The sequence below is a fragment of the Phocoena sinus genome, chromosome 10 (genome assembly GCF_008692025.1).
Source record: "Phocoena sinus isolate mPhoSin1 chromosome 10, mPhoSin1.pri, whole genome shotgun sequence".
In the NCBI taxonomy this organism is placed as follows: domain Eukaryota; kingdom Metazoa; phylum Chordata; class Mammalia; order Artiodactyla; family Phocoenidae; genus Phocoena; species Phocoena sinus.
Genome location: NC_045772.1, coordinates 9,501,048 through 9,520,429, shown reverse-complemented (window position 1 = coordinate 9,520,429; position 19,382 = coordinate 9,501,048). Strand labels below are relative to the sequence as shown.

The window sequence follows — 19,382 nt, the reverse complement described above, 5'->3', positions numbered from 1 at the left end:
GCTAGGCCTCCTTTGTATTCGCCTAGTTAATCCATGTTGGGGAAAAATTGATCAGGTATTGTGAACAAGCTCAGAGGTATGTTAATGATGAAATGCTTTATAGGCCGTACATTCGATAATTTATACCCAATTGTCACACAAGCATTGTATATACGCTTTTAGCAGTAGACCTAAAGCAAACGGTGATGTCATGAGTAATTACACTCTGATAACTTCACTAGGTAATTTTCCTTTCCTCCTAAACATCAGGGCAAAAGTGTGATTAACACAATAACTTTCATAAATACAGACTTCAATGAACAGAACTAGAATTTCATATCTGTTGAAACATAAGCCCGCCATCAGATTCTGCCTTCGTGGATTTCTCCTTTCTAGAAGTCGCCGAAATATCAAGATTCCTACACATGCCAGGAGACAGTCTCTCCCATTCACCTGACGAGGCTGCTCAGAACACAAGCATCTCCAATTTCTGGAGGGACCAGGCAGAGAGAAAAAAATATATTTCCATTTTTCTGACAGAGGTGTAATTTATCCAATTGCTCTAAGTCATAAGTAGCTTGAGGGGAAGGACTTCTCTATGTCTGGAAAACACAGATCAAAACCAGTGATAATTTGCAGTCAATTAAGCCAACCATGCTCTTTTCCCCAGTGTACAATGGCTGCAAACAGTAGCCTCCTTGGTAGTTCTGCAGCCTGTTGTCTGTATGGGTTCCCCTAAGGGACCTTGGAGACAGCCCTTTCCAGTGGACATTCATGACTGGCATGCTGTGCTCAATCTAGGCTCCAGACAGGGATATGCACAGTCTTTGGAAAGCCCAAGGGCACAGTGGCCAGGGCCGCCATTGGCCAAGTCATAATATCCATCCTCCCCAAGCTGCAGAACACGGATCATGTGACTGAGGCCCTAGGCAGGGCCAAGTTCAAGTTCCCTGGCCGCCAGAAGACCCACATCTCCAAGGAGTGGGGATTTACTAACTTTAACACTGATGAATTTGAAAACATGGTGGCAGAAAAGCAGCTCGTCCCGGATGGCTGTGGAGTCAAATATATCCCTAATCGTGGCTCCCTGGATAAATGATGGGCCCTGCACTCATGAGAGTCTTGGCACTGTCTCTTCCTTACTCATGCCCACCAACGAACCCTACTTTCCCGTCCAAAAAAAAGTAATAAAAAACCCATAAACATTATAACTGTATTCACCAGTTCACTCAGTAACCAATCCTTTTTCAACTTTTTATGAAGCCATCAGATTCTCCGTTAAGATTTTTCATTTCTTACCCAGTTCAGCAGTAGGATATGAAGTTTATGAGACCTGTACTTGTCAAAATGGTCCTTCACATAAATCTTCTTAAAGATAAAGCACTTTTGCAAAGGCATCAGAGTACAATAAAAAACTATCTATAAATGACAGAAAGACTTAAAAAGAGCATGGTTACACATCTGATTACAATGCAATCAATAAATAGCCCAAAGACTCCATTTCTACTCCCAGACAGAGGTCTCAGAGTGGCTCGCAATGAGCAGTTAGAATTTTCCCAGAGTGGCTCACCCCAAAATAATACACGAAAAAAACGCAAACAACAGATAAGCTACAGCTGCACAGACAGAAAATCAGAGCGGGTATAGTTTAAAAATTCCACTTCCATTCACAGACATAGGCTTCCAAACAGACTGGCTCAGTTTTTAAAAGAGAACAAACCCAGAATTGGCTCTCAGGGAGCCCAAAGTGGCTCAATTCCCACAAGGGACTGAACCCAGTGTGGCTAGCCCACGTGGAGTGGAGAGAAGTCCCAGCTTTCCCATTCCTGTGACAAAACAGTTCTAGCTGACGAATAGTATAATAATTTAGGCTACCATTCACTGGCCACCTTTCCTCACTTTCAAGAATGTACGTTGGCCAAACAGAATGACAATAGAATCGCGTTCTCCTCTTAGTCATAGGTTATCACTATAGGGTCGACCAAGCTGCCAAAATTTTCCCCAGGGAAAATTATCAGATGAAATCAAGGAAGTGCTTCCCATATCTGATCACAAAACACTCACGCAGGGACTGGAAACAAACCAGAACCTCCACCAGCAGATGGAAGACTGACACCAGAAACAAAACGAAAACAAATACAAAAAACAAAATTTGAAAACATCGGACAGCTCAAAGCTCAGAGTCCCACGAAGCCAGTGACCTTAGTCCAAGCAGTGCCTTACACGTGGGATTTCCAAAACGGAAAATCCCCAGATGGAAACGAAATGTTCCCCAGATGTAGGCGAAAGTTCTCCAGAGGGACAAAGTTGAAGGAGCCCCAGAGTGCACATCCAGGGGACTTACCCACATTCTGGCGGAGGTGTCTCGATGTCAGACACTATTTTTCTCCTCCCCCCAAATAACTCCTTGGTGTAGGAAATCCGAGCTGGTGCAGGCAGGAGGAAGAAGGGAGTGTCCTCAAGGCAAAAGTGACCTTGGCAGCTGCTAAGATGGTCCCTCTTTTGCTGCCCACTCCTGACTTGGAGGAGTGCTGACTGCTGGAATGGTGGAAGGGGTATGACCAGGGCTGGGCCTTTCCAGGCAAGGGTCCCAGGCGATCTGACCTCTAAAGGAATTCTGCAGCCCTCTGCTCTCTTGAAAGAGGATGACATGGAGAAAACCTCAGAGCATCCAATCAAGCCAGGGGACCCTCCTGGGGCTGTTCCCAAGTCGGCCCCACACTGGGCACCAAATTTGAAGCTGAATCTGGCCTCTGTACCCTGACACCAAATTAATTCATGGAGACAGAGTTTTGGGTGAAGTAGAAAAGAATAGCTTTATTGCTTTGCCAGGCAAAGGGGGCCACAGTGGGCTAATGCCCTCAAAACTGTGTGTCCCAACCCAGGAGGATTTTTATAGCAACGGTTCAAGGGTGGGGTTGCTGATAAGGATTAGGGTGTGTACAGGGCCTGTACCCCTTTAATCTGGTTTCAGGTAATCTTTTGATGAATTTCTCTGGTTCCTTTAATCTGGCCTCAGGTGGTCATCCCTGGAATGAAGAACGCTACATCTTCCATTTGTTGGAGGTCTTAGTTCTGTAAAGAGCTCAAAGATATTGTTATGTGTATCCCTTGATGTGGAACCAGGACACTTCCCCAAGGCTACACTATTGTTCTTGGCTGTTCCTTCCTTGTCTCTGCATCTGTTCTCTTTCCTGATTAGTGACTATTTGAACCTGCCCTTTGGAACACAGGGAAGGTCATGGAGGCTAAACAGAAAGGCTCATGCCCAGGATACCCACAGGGTCCTACTTGGTTTCAAAGGCGAAGCTCTGGGTGGGATTTTCTTGATTGTACACCTTTCCTCCCACTAAGTTTACCAAAGATGCTGGCAGTGTGGAGCTGGGTGGAGACAACAACAATGAAAACCTGGGTCCTGGGGTGCCTCTCAGAACACTCCACAATGCTTAGTGTGACCAAGACCAGCCCACAAGTTAGCCAGAGCGGGTTCCCACCGGCCCCTGGAGCAGAGCTGCCATCATGGCTACCTGCAGTACATCCTCCCCTTTCTGTCCTGCCTTGTCCCTGGGCATGGTTGCCTCCCAACAAGGCTTGCTTGCCCCACGTACAGTGAGCCAAAGGCTGAGATGCCAATGTTTGCAGCAGAGAAGAGGTTTACTCAGGAGGCATCCAAGAGAGAACATGGGAGAAATGATGAGGGCTTGGGGTATTTATGAGATAAAGCTGAGGCATGGGGAGCATGGCGAAAGGTGACTGGAGATAAGAAGAAGGCGAGGTAACTGTCGTTCTGTGCAGATGCAGCTAAGCTACGGTGTCTTCATGGGGAGAGTGTCCAAAGATGGCAGCACCAGCTCCCACTGAGGGTGGAGTTTTTGACCCTCTGAAACAAAGCAGAACCCTGTGGGGCCCCTGGGCACGGGAGCCTTTCTGTTCAGCCTCCAGGACCTTCACTGAATTCCAAAGGGCAGGTTCAAACAGTTGCTAATCAGAGGAGGGAGGGGATACAGAGACAAGGGAGGAGCCGTCAAGAAAAAATAGTGCAGCCTTGGGGCAGGGTCCTTGTTCGAGATTACCTGAGGCCAAATTGCAGGAGCGGGTCCTGCACATACCCTAATCTTGTCAGCAATCCCACCCTTGAACTATTGGTATAAAACTCCTCACCAGGGGCTTCCCTGGCGTACCACAGCTACTAAAGCCCACATGCCTAGAGCCCGTGCTCTGCAACAAGAAAAGCCACTGCAGTGAGAAGCCCACGCATGGCAACGAAGAGTAGACCCTGCTCAAGAGCAGCCCCTGCTCGATGCAACTAGAGAAAGCCCATGCACGGCAACGAAGACCCAATGCAAACAGAAAAACAAACAACAAAACTCCTCACCAATTCCTCCCGGGTTGGGACACATTTTCGAGGGCAGGAGCCTGGCAAAGCAATAAAGCTATTTTTTTCTACTTCACCCAAAATTCTGTCTCCGAGATTTGATTCAGCACCAGTGTACGGAGTCTGAGCTTTCGGCATCACCTCTGATGTCAAAAGGTCTCCCAGCAGACACTCACACATGCCCAATTGGAGGGTCAGTGGTCTTAACCAATCTTAACTGGTTTGAGCTCAAACTGGACACAGCTAACTCCAAGTTCCTAAAAAAACAACTTGGGCAAACACCTTACTGTTTAGACTATGTTAAGCTTAGAATACATGCAAGTTTTTGCAAAAACAATTAAAGCAAGCTCGATCAGTGAAGACAGTTTACAGTTTCTTATTTATTAATGGCTAACTGATGACTACCCCTGGTTCCACCCCAACTTGACTGCAGGTGTCAGGGCGACACCTGTACGTAGCTGCTGGGGCAAAAGTCCAGGCTGCTGTGTCTACAGGGAGGGGGTCTGTGGGATGGAGAGGGTGGGGGTCACTATGGATCCAGACTGGGATTGCCTTGAGGGCAGGACTGTGCCTGGCCCACCTTAGTATCCCAGGTTCCTGCCTGAAGTGTGTCCCCGCATAGGTGCTCAGTGAGCTATCGTTGAACAGGTGAGGGAATCAATGAATGAACCAGCCTTCTCTTTCCTGTGGGAGAGAACAGGTTTCCAAAACACTGAGCCTGGTGGCCTTCCATCTGATAGGAATCTCACTGTGTGGAGACATGTTTCATATTCTCCTCGAACATTCTGGAGAAGCTGGAAGCAACGAGGCACTGCCGGGTCCCGTGGTACATTTCCTGGAGCCTTTGTTCTGAATGTGCTCAGACCCCAACTGCGTTTCTGATGAGCACAGCGACCATGGCCTGAGGACTCTGCAGCCCCAGCTCTACTACAGCGACGTCCCAGCAGATGGCAGGAGCTGGGACCCTGCGCAGGGCTGGGCCTCACAGGATCAGGGCCTCCAGGGTCAGCTGCCCGGTGGGGGTTGGTGGGAAGGCCCAGCCAGCCCTCAGGGGGAGCGTGGGGGAGGAGTCTGGGTTAGGACTGTAGGTGACACTGGGGACGAGATTCGGAGTCCACGTGGGAAGGACATTTTTTTTTTGGCTGCACTGGGTCTTCGTTGCTGCGCGCGGGCTTTCCCTAGTTGCAGCAAGCCTGGGGCTACTCTTCGTCGCGGTGCGCGGGCTTCTTATTGCGGTGGCTTCTCTTGTTATGGAGCATGGGCTCTAGGCGCACGGGCTTCGTAGTTGTGGCACGCGGGCTCAGTAGTTGCGGTTCGCGGATTCTAGAGCGCAGGCTCAGTAGTTGTGGCGCACAGGCTTAGTTGCTCCGCGGCAGGTGGGATCTTCCTGGATCAGGGCTCGAACCCGTGTCCCCTGCATTGGTAAGCGGATTCTTTTTTTTTTGCGGTACGCGGGCCTCTCACTGTGGTGGCCTTTCCCGTTGCGGAGCACAGGCTCCAGACGCGCAGGCTCAGCGGCCATGGCTCACGGGCCCAGCCGCTCCGCGGCATGTGGAATCTTCCCGGATCGGGGCACGAACCCATGTGCCCTGCATCGGCAGGCGGACTCTCAACCATTGCGCCACCAGGGAAGCCCAGTAGGCGGATTCTTAACCACTGCGCCACCAGGGAAGTCCCAGAAGGATCTCTGGGTGAGGGTGAGGCAATGGAGAGGGGTCTGTGTGGCGGGGGTTAGGGAGGGCCTCTGCTCGCCTCGTGGAAACTGACTGTCTCCTCTGCCATCGCAGTCTGTGGGATGCTGGGAAGACTTAGTGGACCCCCAGGGAAGGCCTTTGAGCCTGGCCCAGTCTGCACACAGATGCTTGAGGACGCCCAAGGTGAGCCGCCCTCCTCCCCGTTGGCCCCCCCTCCTTACCAGTTTACCCATCACTGGACCTTCCGCCCTTTCTGGGGAGACCTTCCTTTCTGTAGCTTTTCCTTTCTCTGCGAAGCTCCTGCAGCCTCTCTGCTGTAGCCAAAACCCGGCCTCTGTACACCGGCGCCAAATTGAATCTCAGAGACAGAGTTTTAGGTGAAGTAGGAAAGAATAGCTTTATTGCTTTGCCAGGGTAATGCCTTCAAGTCTGTGTCCTCCTTTTGGAGGGGGAAGTGAGGAGTCTTACAGTATCAGCCTCAAGGAAGAGGGTTGTCGATAAGGAACAGGGTAGGTGCAGGGCCCGCCTTCTTCATCCACAGAACATTTCAAAACCATCAAGGTTGGCATCCGGTGGTCCCGTGACGGGCTCTGGTGGTCTCCGAGGTTATCATACTGTGACCTTCTCTCTGGAACGAAGAATGCTCGCAAAGGAAGGGAGTGTTAGGGAGTGTTTCAAAAGAGAAAAATAGCAGGTACACGATACGAATCTAACAAGAAAGGAATCATTTGTGAAAATCAATATGGAGTGAGGGAGTGAGTTAAAACGGAACACAACAGGATGGAAACTGTTTTTAACTAGTTTTTAGCTGGGACAATTCTGTCCTCCGTGTGCTCACTTCAGCTTCACTCCCTGCTTTGTCCCCTCTTCCCTGTCCCTCCCTCCCTCCCTCAGCCTCCCTGCCTCCATTCTCTCCTCTCTTGGGCCCCTTTTGCTTCTCTTCATCTGCCCAGCGTGTTTTATCTTCCTCCTCTCCCCCTCACTTTCCTCCTCTTCTCCCTCATGGCTGCTTCTTCCCTTCCAGGTTCCTCCCTAATTATTAGGCTTCATTTCTCTTTGTCTGTCTCAAACCCAGCATGAATCAAGGCCTTTAGTGTCTTCCACCCTCTGGGACTTTCTTCTCCAAGATGACCCGGCATGAGTCATCTCACATGACCATAGCCTGAAAAAGCCTTTCTTGGAAATGCCACCCTGGACCATGAGTCAAGTCCCTGGGTCAACGCAGAGGAGCAAATGTCCCCCTGTGTCTTGCTGTCCTTCCCCCTGCCTCCACAGAGTTTGGAGTCTGTTGTTCATCTTTGCTCTTTTAGAGCAGAAAGCCCGTGTTCAGCTGCTACTGGAGGGGCTGCCCCAGTCCTTTGGCACTCTGATAACCAGCCCAGCCCGTCTCAGGAAAGACAGCACATCTGTTGAGAGAGTGGCCTGAGACCCTGCTCTCAACACGGCTGCTCACTCCATCTCTGAGCCCATCTGGCCCTTAGTTCAGCTCCTCTGGTCACAGACTGTGTCCTTGCACTTTAGCTCGGGGCTTGGGGGGGGCAGTCCTTAAAATAATGGTGGGGTATATTAGTTACCACAAAAATAAAAATTACTGGGACTCTATTCTTGTGTATTAAAAAATATTTTATACAGATGAACCAAATTATAGGCTTCTAGTAAAACACTCAAGCAACTTATAATCAAGAGAATTAGAAAGAAAATCTCCTCTTCTTCCATTCCCTGTGTTCATCCTACCCAGCCCTCTCCAGACAAGTTGTCTGGTACGGTTGTCCAGTGTACCTGTCCAGACCTTTCTCCATGAACTAAGGACAAATGTGCATGCAAACACATCTGCAGTGGGATTATAAGGAAGTTTCTAATTAAGGTGTGAAGCACAGACAGCTAAATTCACAATTTCCAAAAATGAATGTCCCAGGTAGATTATAAAACAGAAAAGTCCAGCCCCTGGGGACCCACTTTCTGCCCCATCTCACTCCCTCTCCCTGTCTCCCCCAGGATAAACACTGTCATGATTTCTAACACAATAGGTTGGTTCGTCTTTTTTCTGTGCTTTGTATAAACGCACTCACAACCCCCAGAACCTTTGGAGTCTGCCTTCTGTCACTCAATTATGTTTGAGGTTCATCCATTCTGCTTCTTATCATCAGTTCTCATTGCTGTATAGAATCCCACTGCATTCTTCATCAGCTGTGTTGTTGATGGGCATTGGCTAGGGGCACAGTGACCATGGCTGAGCTCAGGAGGCCATGAGGGGTATGAGGGGAATGGAGACCGCCTGAGCCCTGCTTCATCAGAACTGTGTTCTTTCCCCCAGAACATTGCCCATGAGTCCATTCAAAGAATCTCGTCAATGTTTCCCAATCCGATGTGGGAAGGAGCTCTTGTATTGGTCCTAATTTGTATTTCCCTGATTCCTAGTGTTACCAAACCAAACTTGGGTTCACTGGCCCACGCACAGGAAGGCCAGTCTACCGACACCAGGTTGTGGTGAAGGAAAGTGCAGCGTTTATTGCAGGCGGCAAACAGGGAGTCTAGGCAGCTAGTGCTCAAAAGACCCCCCCCCCCAACTCCCCAGTGACTTTCAAGGAAAATTTTTTTGAAGACCAGGTGAGGGAGGGGAGTGGTGCAGTGTGTGATCAGCTCGTGGACATTCTTCTGATTGGTGGGTGGTGAGGTAATTGGGAGTCAACACCCTCAGCCTTCTGGTTCCAAACGGTCTGGGGTCTACGTGCTTGTGGTCAGCATGAAATTAACGTCTTTCACGGGTGGGGGTTTCAGTATCTGCAAAAACAGCTCAAAGGATATGGTTCAGAATATTATCTAGAGCCCTTGAGGAAGAACTAAAGGTCCTTGACTTTGTTTAATGGCTAAACTGTTATATTACTTGTTCTTGCTTGACTGTTTTCCTTTGTTTCTGCATTTTCTCACTTCTCTGATTAAATTTATTCTTTGGAACTCAGGAAAGGCCTAGGAGGCTAAAGTTTTTCTACAGATGAGAAAGAGGCAGGTGGAGGACATGGCTGGTGTGTGTGTAGGGGGATGGTCCTTTTCAGTACACTAGGGACAAGATGAAAACAGTATGTTTGCTTTAAACTCTTTTTTAAGTGAAATCCTATCACCTCCCACTCCCTTTCTTCCTGTAAAAGTTGACTCGACCAACCTGCTACTGGCTTTTCCACTACAGATGAAGTTCCATGGACTTGTTCCAAAAAAATGTGCTCATCTTGATAAATACATAATAATATAAGACAGAGGTGAAAACATCCCTCCCCCCACAGCAGTTGTGAGAGAGAGACCTTGCCGTGTCATAGAAGTAGTTCAAAGAACTAGTTCAACAAATCTGAACATAAGATTGAATCTTCCATTCAGAGCGTCAGCCTTGTTTTCTGTGCTGTTGGACTCTTGTGTGAACGTTGCTAGCTACTACCAAGTAGCATAGCGTAATGGTGGGAGTAGGGGCTCTGGAGCCAGCTGCGTGGGTTCCAATCCCCTCTCCACCACCTGCTGGATTATGACACTTGGCAAGTTACTTAGCCCCTCTGTGCTTCAGTCCTATAGTGTAAAATGGAGACAGTAGTAGAACTTCCTCATAGGTGGTTGTGAGGCTCAAGTGAGTTTGTTTATATTTATATCTACGTGTATTATGAAGAGTGCCTGACCCATAATAAGCAGTATAGAAGTGTTTGCTGATCTATTACTAGAAATCTGTCTCTGAAAACAGAGCATTAAACATCATCTCGGAAAAGGTGTGTAAGACCCATACACTGAAAACACCACTAAGAGAAGGTAAAGAAGACCTAAATACATAGAGAGATGTACCATGTTCGTGGATCGGAGGGCTCACTAATGTTAAAACGTCAGTCCTATAGATTCCATGCCATTCCAACCACAGTCTCAGGATCCCGCCCCCTTGTGGTAGCTTTGTAATGTGTGAGCTTGGCCAGGCCGAACGACGTTTTCCAGAGTTCCTTCCCAGTAGTTTTGGGCCAGGCCCCCGGCACCTTTTCTAGGTGCTCAAGTGTTGCTGGTGTGCTGTCCCAACTGACCACCCTGCTGTGAAGCAGCAGCTGGGCCTGCAGCTTCCAGGAGCTTCCGCACATCCCCCTCCGGCATCATACTGCATCTTTAGCTCCCAGAGGAAGGGCCTCAGTAGGACACCCAGACCACTAAAGTCAGAGGCAAGAATGATTGTATGGGTTTCTGTCTACCCTCGTGTGCTCCACAGCCTGTCCTGAGGGTTCCAGCTTATTCTTACTCTCCCACACTTTACATCCATCTTCCTTCCCAAATACTTTCTTGCAGACTTCAGCATCAGACATAAGACAACCCTGACGGAGACTGCTTAACTAGCCCCCACCACTGCAGAAAGTCAGAGTTCTGTAAGAAACCCTTATATGCACCGTGTGATCCAGTAATCCTACCTCTGGATATATATCAGAAGGAAATGAAATCAGTATGTCAGAGAGAGAGATTGCTTTGTGATACGTCCCATGTTCAGTGCACCGTTATTCACAATGGCCAAGATATGGAAACAACCAAAGTGCTCATCAATGGATGAGGGGAATAAGAAGATATTGTGTGTATATATATATATATATATATATATATATATATATATATATATATTAACACACAATGAAATATGATTCAGCCATAAAAAAGAAGAAAATCCTGCTGTTTGTGACAATGTGGGTGTAGCTGGATGCCATTATGCTACATGAAATAAGCCCGACAGGACTTCCCTGGTGGCGCAGTGGTTAAGAATCCACCTGCCAATGCAGGGGACACGGGTTCAAGCCCTGGTCCAGGAAGATCCCACATGCCGCGGAGCAACTAAGCCCGTGCGCCACAACTACTGAGCCTGTGCTCTAGAGCCCGTGAGCCACAACTAATGAGCCCACGTGCTACAACTACTGAAGCCCACGTACCTAAAGCCCCGTGCTCCACAACAAGAGAAGCCACCGCAGTGAGAAGCCCATGCACCGCAACAAAGAGTAGTCCCCACTCGCCACAACTAAAGAAAGCCCACGCACAGCAATGAAGACCCAACACAGCCCAAAATAAATAAATTGATTAATTAAATAAAATTTTTTTAAAAAGGGGGCTTCCCTGGTGGCGCAGTGGTTGAGAGTCCGCCTGCTGATGCAGGGGACACGGGTTCGTGCCCCGGTCTGGAAAAATCCCACATGCCGCGGAGCGGCTGGGCCCGTGAGCCATGGCCACTGAGCCTGCACGTCCGGAGCCTGTGTTCCACAATGGGAGAGGCCACAACAGTGAGAGGCCCGTGTACCAAAAAAAATAAAAATAAAAAAATACTGTATTGGAGACTTGAAATTTGCTAAGAGTAGATCTTAAGAGTGCTTGCCATTCAAAAGTTGACTCTGTGAGGTGACAGATGTGTTAACTTGATTGTAGCCATCATTTTACAATTTATATGTATATCAAGTCATCATGTTGTATATTATAAATAAATACAATTGTATTTGTGAATTATACTGCAATAAAGCTGGAAAAAAGAGAAGTCCTTATATGAAATGTATATATCGTAGATGCTCTGACTCGTGGTTGAACCTTGACTAATGCATCCCTGAAGTGTTACTCTCCTCCTTCATCTTTCCAAGAATATTAGTAAAATTTTAATGTTCTTTCTGCTTTGTGTGAGATGTATCTGTTTCTTGGGGATATGATGAAGGCTGAGCCCTGATTGATCCTCATACCCACAGACAGTTGGATATTGATTTCCAGTGAGTTCAAGCTAAGTCATCAGGATTTGAATGAGATCCCTGCTTTCACGTAGACCGCCACATCGATAGATAATTCATGTGCTAAAGACAAAACTGTAGTGGAAACTGGGCATATTTAGAACTCATTGATTATTTAAAACAATAGAAAGCAAATTTGTGGAATATAACTAAAACAGTACTTAAGAGAAAATTTGTGTCGTATGCATGTATTAGAAAAAAATGGATATTTGAAGCTTAAGTGGTCAGGTCAAGAAAAGGGAATAGCAAAAGGATTAACGTCGAAACCTAGTACTTTGAAGCAGATGAAGCTGAAAGATCTCTGCAAAAAAAGAGAAAGCAAAAATACATTATGAGTAAAATGGGATCATAACTATAGACACTGTAAAAAGTCTCCATACCTTTTATAGAGGTGTAGAAAGTCAGAAGAGAATACTGTGAACACACTTATGCCAATAAATCTGAAAAATTAGGCAGAAAGAACAACTTTCTAGAAAAAAAAAATAGCAATGATACCAAAAGAAATAAACAGGGACTTCCCTGGTGGCTCAGTGGTTAAGAATCCTAGCCTGCCAATGCAGGGGACATGGGTTTGAGCCCTGGCCCGGGAAGATCCCACATGCCACAGAGCAACTAAGTCTGTGCACCACAGCTACTGAAGCCCGCGCACCTAGAGCCCGTGCTCCCCAACAAGAGAAGCCACGGCAGTGAGAAGCCCGCGCACCGCAATGAAGAGTAGCGGCCGCTCACCACAACTAGGGAAAGTCTGCACGCAGCAACAAAGACCCAACACAGCCAAAATAAATAAATAAATAAATAGATAGATGGATAGATTTATTAAAAAAAAAAAAAGAAATAGAACATATGCGTTAACCCTAAACCATTAAAGAAATGCAATTATTAGTTAAAATGTCCACATAAACAACCATATCATGTTACCAGCCCAGGAGGTTTTATGCTGAGTTCAATCAACCCTATAAGGATCAGAACTAAAGTTTCTCAAGAAATAGGAAAAACGTAAACCTCCTCCAATTGATTTTGGGCAGTTACAATAATCTTGATTTTTTTTTTTTGAAAGGGTCAAAAACTTTATTTGCAGGGCTTTTGTGTGTTTTTTGTTTTTGAATACACAGGTTTCCTGCCGTCCAGGGAGAAAGGGACGTGGTGTCCGGCTGCACGAGGTTTGGGGACTGGCCTTGGGGCTCCAACCCCGTCCCTTGCACCTGTGCGCTGGCCGCACGGTTCCTCCGCTGTGGATAAGGCACTGTGTGTTCTGTAGGAAGGCGCTCACGGCCGGCTGGCAGACGACGAGGCGGCCTTCTCAGGGGCTGCGAAGCTGAGGCTGTCGAGGGGTGGACTTGAACTTGGGGACTGGCAGGGGGCCAACTGGCGAGGAAGCCCCAGGCTATGGTACCTCAGCCTGGCAGGTCCGGCTGGCCCTGGCGCAGCGGCCTCAGGTTGGAATCCTGCCTTAGCTTCTTTTGCGGTCAGCCATAGCTCTCCGGTTGTGGTTGGCTCGTGTGGCTTGCTGGCTTCCTTCTTCCTGCGCTCCTGTGTTGTCTCCCAGCTCTGCCCGTGGCCTCGGGGGCTGCCAGCCACTGCCGTTGAGCTGTCATGCCGGTACCCCTTCCTGACCAAGAAGACCATGCACCTGGCTTCTGCTTTTTCCCGCAGCACTGCAGGGTCCTGCACAAGATGGTCGGGCTTGGGGGCCTCGTCCTCCTCTTTGGTTCTCAGCACCTGAGGGATGGTGAAGGGCCTGCGGCTGCCTTCCTCCTGCCCTTGTGTACCCGGCTCAGGTCCACTGAGTCCCTGCTGAACACGTCCAACTCAACGTTCTGAGAGATGTTGTGACGAGACGTCAGCAGGGGCGCCGGGTCTGGCTTCACCTGTCTGTCTAGGCCACGGTCCAGCTGGCCAAGGGCAGGGGCCAGCCGCCCCTCCAGGCTCTTGTTGATCACCTGGGCCGCGTCATAGCTGTAGTGCTCCAGGCAGGCCACGATGAAGCCCTCGCCGAGGTCTGGCAGCAGGTCCTTCACCTGGGAGTTGAGTGAGTCCAGCTCCATGCCGCACGCGGCAGGGCCTGGAGCAGCCGCTGCCCCCAGGCACTCCTCTTCCTCCGAGTTCTGGGGAAGCGGTGACGGTCTGCTGACCGCCTCTGCCGCCTCCACGACCCTGTTAGGATTCTCAGCCATCGGTGGGTCTTTGGCATCGGTGGCTTTCCCTCGGTCCACCCCTTCCCATGCACTCTCGACTGCCTGGAGGATGTGGGCCGTCCGAGTCTCATCCAAGGCTGAGGCCTGCTGCAACAGGCTGACGTCATCGGCCACAGGGAAGAGCGCATCATAGTCTCGGAGAAGCCTTTTCTCCTGCAGCAAGGAGTTGAAGATCTGAAGGAACTCTTCAGTGAAGCCCTGAATGTTGTCACAGCTGCTTTCTAGGACTGGGAGAAGGCAGATCTGCTTCAGGAGGATGTGAAAAATCTCCAGTAGCTTCTTCCTGGAATGAGAGAGCCTCTGCCACAGGTCACCTAGCAGCTTGCTATCTTCAAGCCTCCTCTTCTTAATTACAGACTCCAGTTCGGGAATTGCTATTTCGTAAAAGGAAGCTAGCCGGTTAACAGAAGTCGTGTTTCTGGAAGGTTGGGCAAGCCAAAGGGAAGATATCTGGAAAGGCCCAGAGTGTGGTGCAGGTATCACAAAGGTAGAGAACAATGTCCTTTAATTTCAGGAGAGGCATGTCGCTGGGGGTCAGCCGGCCCCTCTCCTCAAGCTTCTGGGGTGTGGTGCAGGCCCCGTCCCCTTGCAAACCACAGTGCTGGAGGATATTGCTGCAGACCTGAAGGATGGTGGGCATGCTTTCATCCAGGTCATTATAGTAACTTGGCTGCTGGATGAAGATGTTTCCTATCGTCTTCTGCAGCAGCGGGGAGTTGCCTTTTCCAGAGAGCACGCAGAGGTCCAGGATCTTTGGGATGTCAAACTGGAAGTTGTTGTAGAGGATTCATCCAAAAGCAGAGGGGGAAATGAAGTGATCTTTGGATTCCTTGTGAGTGGACATGCGAAGGAAGGCGAGAAAAACACTTCGGTGGAGGCACTTCTCCATGTCAATGACCTCAGGGACTGAGGCCACCCGCTGGTCGAACTTTCGGGGGACACAGTGCAGGTAGGAGTCCAGGCACTTCTGCAGGGTCTCGTCGAAGACAACCTGGCACCAGAATTTATCGTGAGGCAGGGCCAGGAGCCAGTCAAGGTCATTGGCTATGAAGGTGGTGCGTTCCAAGTACTCCTCCACTAGGGTGGGAACGTTGTCTTTAGGGGGCGGTTTGTGTAACGCAAGATACCGGTCTGCCTTCTGCTCAGGGTGTTTGTTCACCAAGAAGAGAAGATGAGCTCAGCTTTCTCCTCTGACTACATAAGGGCTGCTTTCTCCGGTGGGGTGGTGGTGGTGGTGGTTGTAATAAGAGGAAGAAGGCCGGGCTGCGTCTCAGCTGTTGTCAACCACAATCCACCCACTTCCAGGTCAGCGCTGGTGAAGTCCTCAGCTTCCCTGTCTCCAGGTCCTTGTGGGTGATCTGGAGTTGGTCCAGGGGCAGAGCTGGCATTGTGCTGCATTGACCCTCCCCGGCGGCTCCACTGCCAGCGCTGTACTGCCGCTGCCGCCGCCGTGGTCCACGGTGACAGCTCCCACAGCGCCGGCACTTCCGGGGTCCACAATAATCTTGATTTTAAAACTGAATACAAAGAACATGAGAAAGAAAACTTATAGCCATATTTATTTATAAACATAGATGCAAAAAAGCATAATTAAACACTTAGCAAACAAATATTCAAGCCAAGGAAGACTTAAAGAATACAGGACTTGTAATTTTTATTTCCCTGTCTTAGAAGAATTTTCTTGGGACTTCCCTGGTGGTCGAGTGATTAAGACTCCGCGCTTCTACTGCAGGGCGCGTGGGTTTGATCCCTGGTCAGAGAAATAAGGAGCCCACATGCCGCATGGCAGCAGCCAAAAAAAAAAAAGAATTTTCTTTAAACTGGAAGGACACAGCATGCCCCTTATGACTGCGGCTGCTCAGTGCTCTACAGTGGTCCAAGCCAGTGTCCCAAGACCACAATTAGAAATAAGAGCTTCAGGGATTGGAAAAGAACAGAAACTACTAGAAATAGTAAGCAAGTTCTTAGCAAGGTTGGGTTAGATCCAAGTTCAATTTAGAAAAATTAATCGTGTTCCCAGATACTGGCAACAAACAAAAGTATAAAGGTAGATGAAGTCTACAATATCACCAAAAAAGTTTACTAGAAATAAACCTGATAAAATGTGTAAGATCTTTATGAAAAAGTATAAGACTTATGGAAAACATCAAAGAAGACCTGTATAAATTGAGGTACATACCATGTTAATGGATGGAAAGATTCAATGCCACAAATATGTCTATCCTTCCCCATTGATACTGGGATTTTTCATGGAACATGAAAAGTTTTGTCCATAAATTCATATGGATCTATAAGGGGTCAATACAATTTCAAAGAGTAAGAAGGCAAGATGCATCTCCATATCAGATATTAAGAGTACTAGAAAGACATAAGGAGAACAATATGGTAGTCGCACAGGCTTAGACAATGGGGCAGATGAGAGAATTCAGAGACAGCCTATACACACACACACACATTAAATAAGTTTGCGTCATTACACATAGGACAGGAGGACATGGATAGATATTCATTAAATTGTTCTTATATTGGCTTTCCATATACAAAATTAAAAATTAATTATCTATGTTATATCAAACAAGTACATGGAAAAATGGTTACATTTGAAAACATTAAAAATTAAAACATCTACACATGGAAAGACTTCATAAACTAAGAGCCTTATCACAGATTGGAAGAGAGTATTTGTGATGTATATAACTGACAAAGGATTACTACGCAGAATATCAAAAAATTCTTATAAAGCAATAAGGAAAGAAAACTTCCTACTAGAAAAATATACAAAGGATGCAGCCAACAATTCTATAAAAGAAGAAAATGGAAGGGACAGAAAAATATGAAAAGACACTTGGGGGACTTCCCTGGTGGTCCAGTGGTTAAGACTCCGAGCTCCCAATGCAGGGGGCCCGGGTTTGATCCCTGGTCAGGGAACTAGATCCCACGTGCATGCCACAACTAAGAGCCCGCATGCTGCAACTAAAAGATCCCGCATGCCACAGCGAAGATCCTGCACGCGGCAGCGAAGATCCCATGTGCCGCAACTAAGACCCAGGGCAGCCAAATAAGTAAATAAATAAATATATTTTTAAAAAAAGAAAAGAAAAGAAAGAAAAGACACTTGGCCTCACTAGAAATCAGGAAAGTATAAAATAAAACCTCAATGAGATAGCTTTTCACATTCCAGAAGGTTGGGAAATGAGAGGTCTCATAATACCAGTATTGGTGAAGATATGGGAAATGGTAACACTTTTTATTTCTCCTGGAGGTGTCTGTTCGCACAAGAGCTTTAGAAAGCAATTTGGCAGTGAGTGCCCAGTACGTCATTTTATTTCCACTAGGAGATCTAGATCCTGCTAAGGGCAGCAACAGCCCAGCTAAAATTACCCATACTCCGGGCCTCCCGTGAGGTAGCAGTGAACATGACTTCTGGAAAGGCATATGCACCAGAGTTTCAGCTCTGGGTGTGAGGCAGCACCTACGCTGCTGAGAGCAGTGATAAATCATCACTGTCCAGGAGGCAGCCAAAGGAATCCTGTTGGGCACGGCCTGCTGTGGGCTAAAGCTCTGCGCCACTTGTGCACAATGAACATTTGTGTGCAAATTTGTATGTTGAAGCCCTGTTACCGAGTCCAAACTTGTACTGCTCGCCGCAGGACATGCCAATAAATTGAGAGATGAGGTGTTGGGGCAAAGAATAGTGACTTTATTTGGAAAGCCAGCAGACCGAGAAGATGGTGGACTAGTGTCCCAAAGAACCAGGCTTCTTTAATACTAAAAGGGGAGGGGGTGTTCTCGCTCTCAAACATTGCTTAGAAATGGCAGCTGTTGTTTCAGGTTCTAGACTTTAATTTATTATGTAAAACTCACCCAGATTATCTGCATCAAGTGATATGAATACAGGACTGGGTCTACGCAGTGAGGAAGAACTCAAACCCCATTTAGTATTTAGCTTTGAATTTACCTCAGAACCTGAAAATTAATTTCAAACAAGATAATGAAGCCATACCTTGAAGATCTTCCTCAAGAGTCTGGAAATCTATTTCTGTTTCTAATTTCTAAAAAATTATTTGTGATGATCCACTCAAACTGAGGCCAATTACTAGGATGTAAGCACCACACTGTACTCTATTTGTGCCCTGGATGTGTCGTGAATCAATGAATGAATAGTACCAAGTTTTTGTACAGCACAGATGGTGTTTGTGGCAGCCATGAGAACGTGCATCTCAGATCTCCAAGCATAATCCTGACAGCCTGGACTGCTGCGTTATGAATCCACATTTCCTCCAGGCTGCTCCCAGCCACTGACTGAGGAGATGGGGAGTATGGCAGGCCTGTTGCTGTGAGACACGAAACTCCTCTGACAGGTAACTTTGGCTTGAGGTTTCCCCATTGACCTAGAAAAAATGCTCTAAACTGCATTGCACTCCAAGATGCTTTCTATTGAAACTTCCTTGCTTCCCCACTCCTTTACCATCACCAGCTCTCCCCTTTGCTCTGGCTCCCTCCCCATCGTTCCCTTAGAGGTGTTTCCCTCCAAATTCTCTTACACATCTAATCCCTGCTTATTGGAGGATCTTAATACTGTGGTTAAGGGTATGGGTTTCAAAGGATTCCCTAGGGCTTCCCTGGTGGCGCAGTGGTTGAGAGTCCGCCTGCCAATGCAGGGGACACGGGTTCGTGCCCCGCTCCGGGAGGATCCCACATGCCGCGGAGCGGCTGCGCCCGTGAGCCATGGCCACTGAGCCTGCGCATCTGGAGCCTGTGCTCCGCAACGGGAGAGGCCACAACAGTGAGAGACCCGCGTACCGCAAAAAAAAAAAAAAAAAAGAGTATTCCCTAGACAGGACATTGAGAACAAAAGAGAAACAATGAAGTAGGTGCTCAAAGACTTAGGATGTGAGGATATAGGATTAGGATCTAGCTCAAGGATGTGAGTGATTACAACTTAAATCTGCTCCTGAAGTGATTGATAACATACATTATTATGTAAATATACGCAATGGAATTCTTCTTTTTTTCAGGTTTCACTTTTTATTGCACTTACATTTAAATTACCATTAAATACGAAGCATAAGTTAAATAAATAAATAAAAGGGGAGGGGGTGTGGCTGGTCGTTGCAGGAATCTTTTGTTCTTGCAGCTGTCCAGGTAGGTCTGGTCGCAATGTTCCCATAAACCTCCAACAAGATAATTGTTACTTTCTGTCTTGCAACTTTTTTTTTTTTTTTTTTCCTCTCACTGTTGTGGCCTCTCCCGTTGCGGAGCACAGGCTCCAGACGTGCAGGCTCAGCGGCCATGGCTCACGGGCCCAGACACTCCGTGGCATGTGGGATCTTCCCGGACCGGGGCACGAACCCGTGTCCCCTGCATCGGCAGGCAG

The 19,382-nt window shown here is 47.8% G+C and overlaps 1 protein-coding gene and 1 pseudogene across 1 annotated transcript; one reads left to right on the top strand and one right to left on the bottom strand.

Annotated features, from left to right (window-relative positions):
• Window positions 1–612: 612 nt before the first annotated feature.
• LOC116761395 lies at window positions 613–736 on the top strand (annotated as a pseudogene).
• Window positions 737–12,737: 12,001 nt separating this feature from the next.
• On the bottom strand, window positions 12,738–15,406 carry LOC116760455 (activating signal cointegrator 1 complex subunit 2-like). The gene is given in 3 exon segments (XM_032645317.1): window positions 12,738–14,407; window positions 14,409–14,996; window positions 15,301–15,406. Coding segments are annotated over 3 exon segments (1,566 nt in total). The 5' UTR covers window positions 15,394–15,406; the 3' UTR covers window positions 12,738–13,522.
• Between the last annotated feature and the right edge of the window lie 3,976 nt (window positions 15,407–19,382).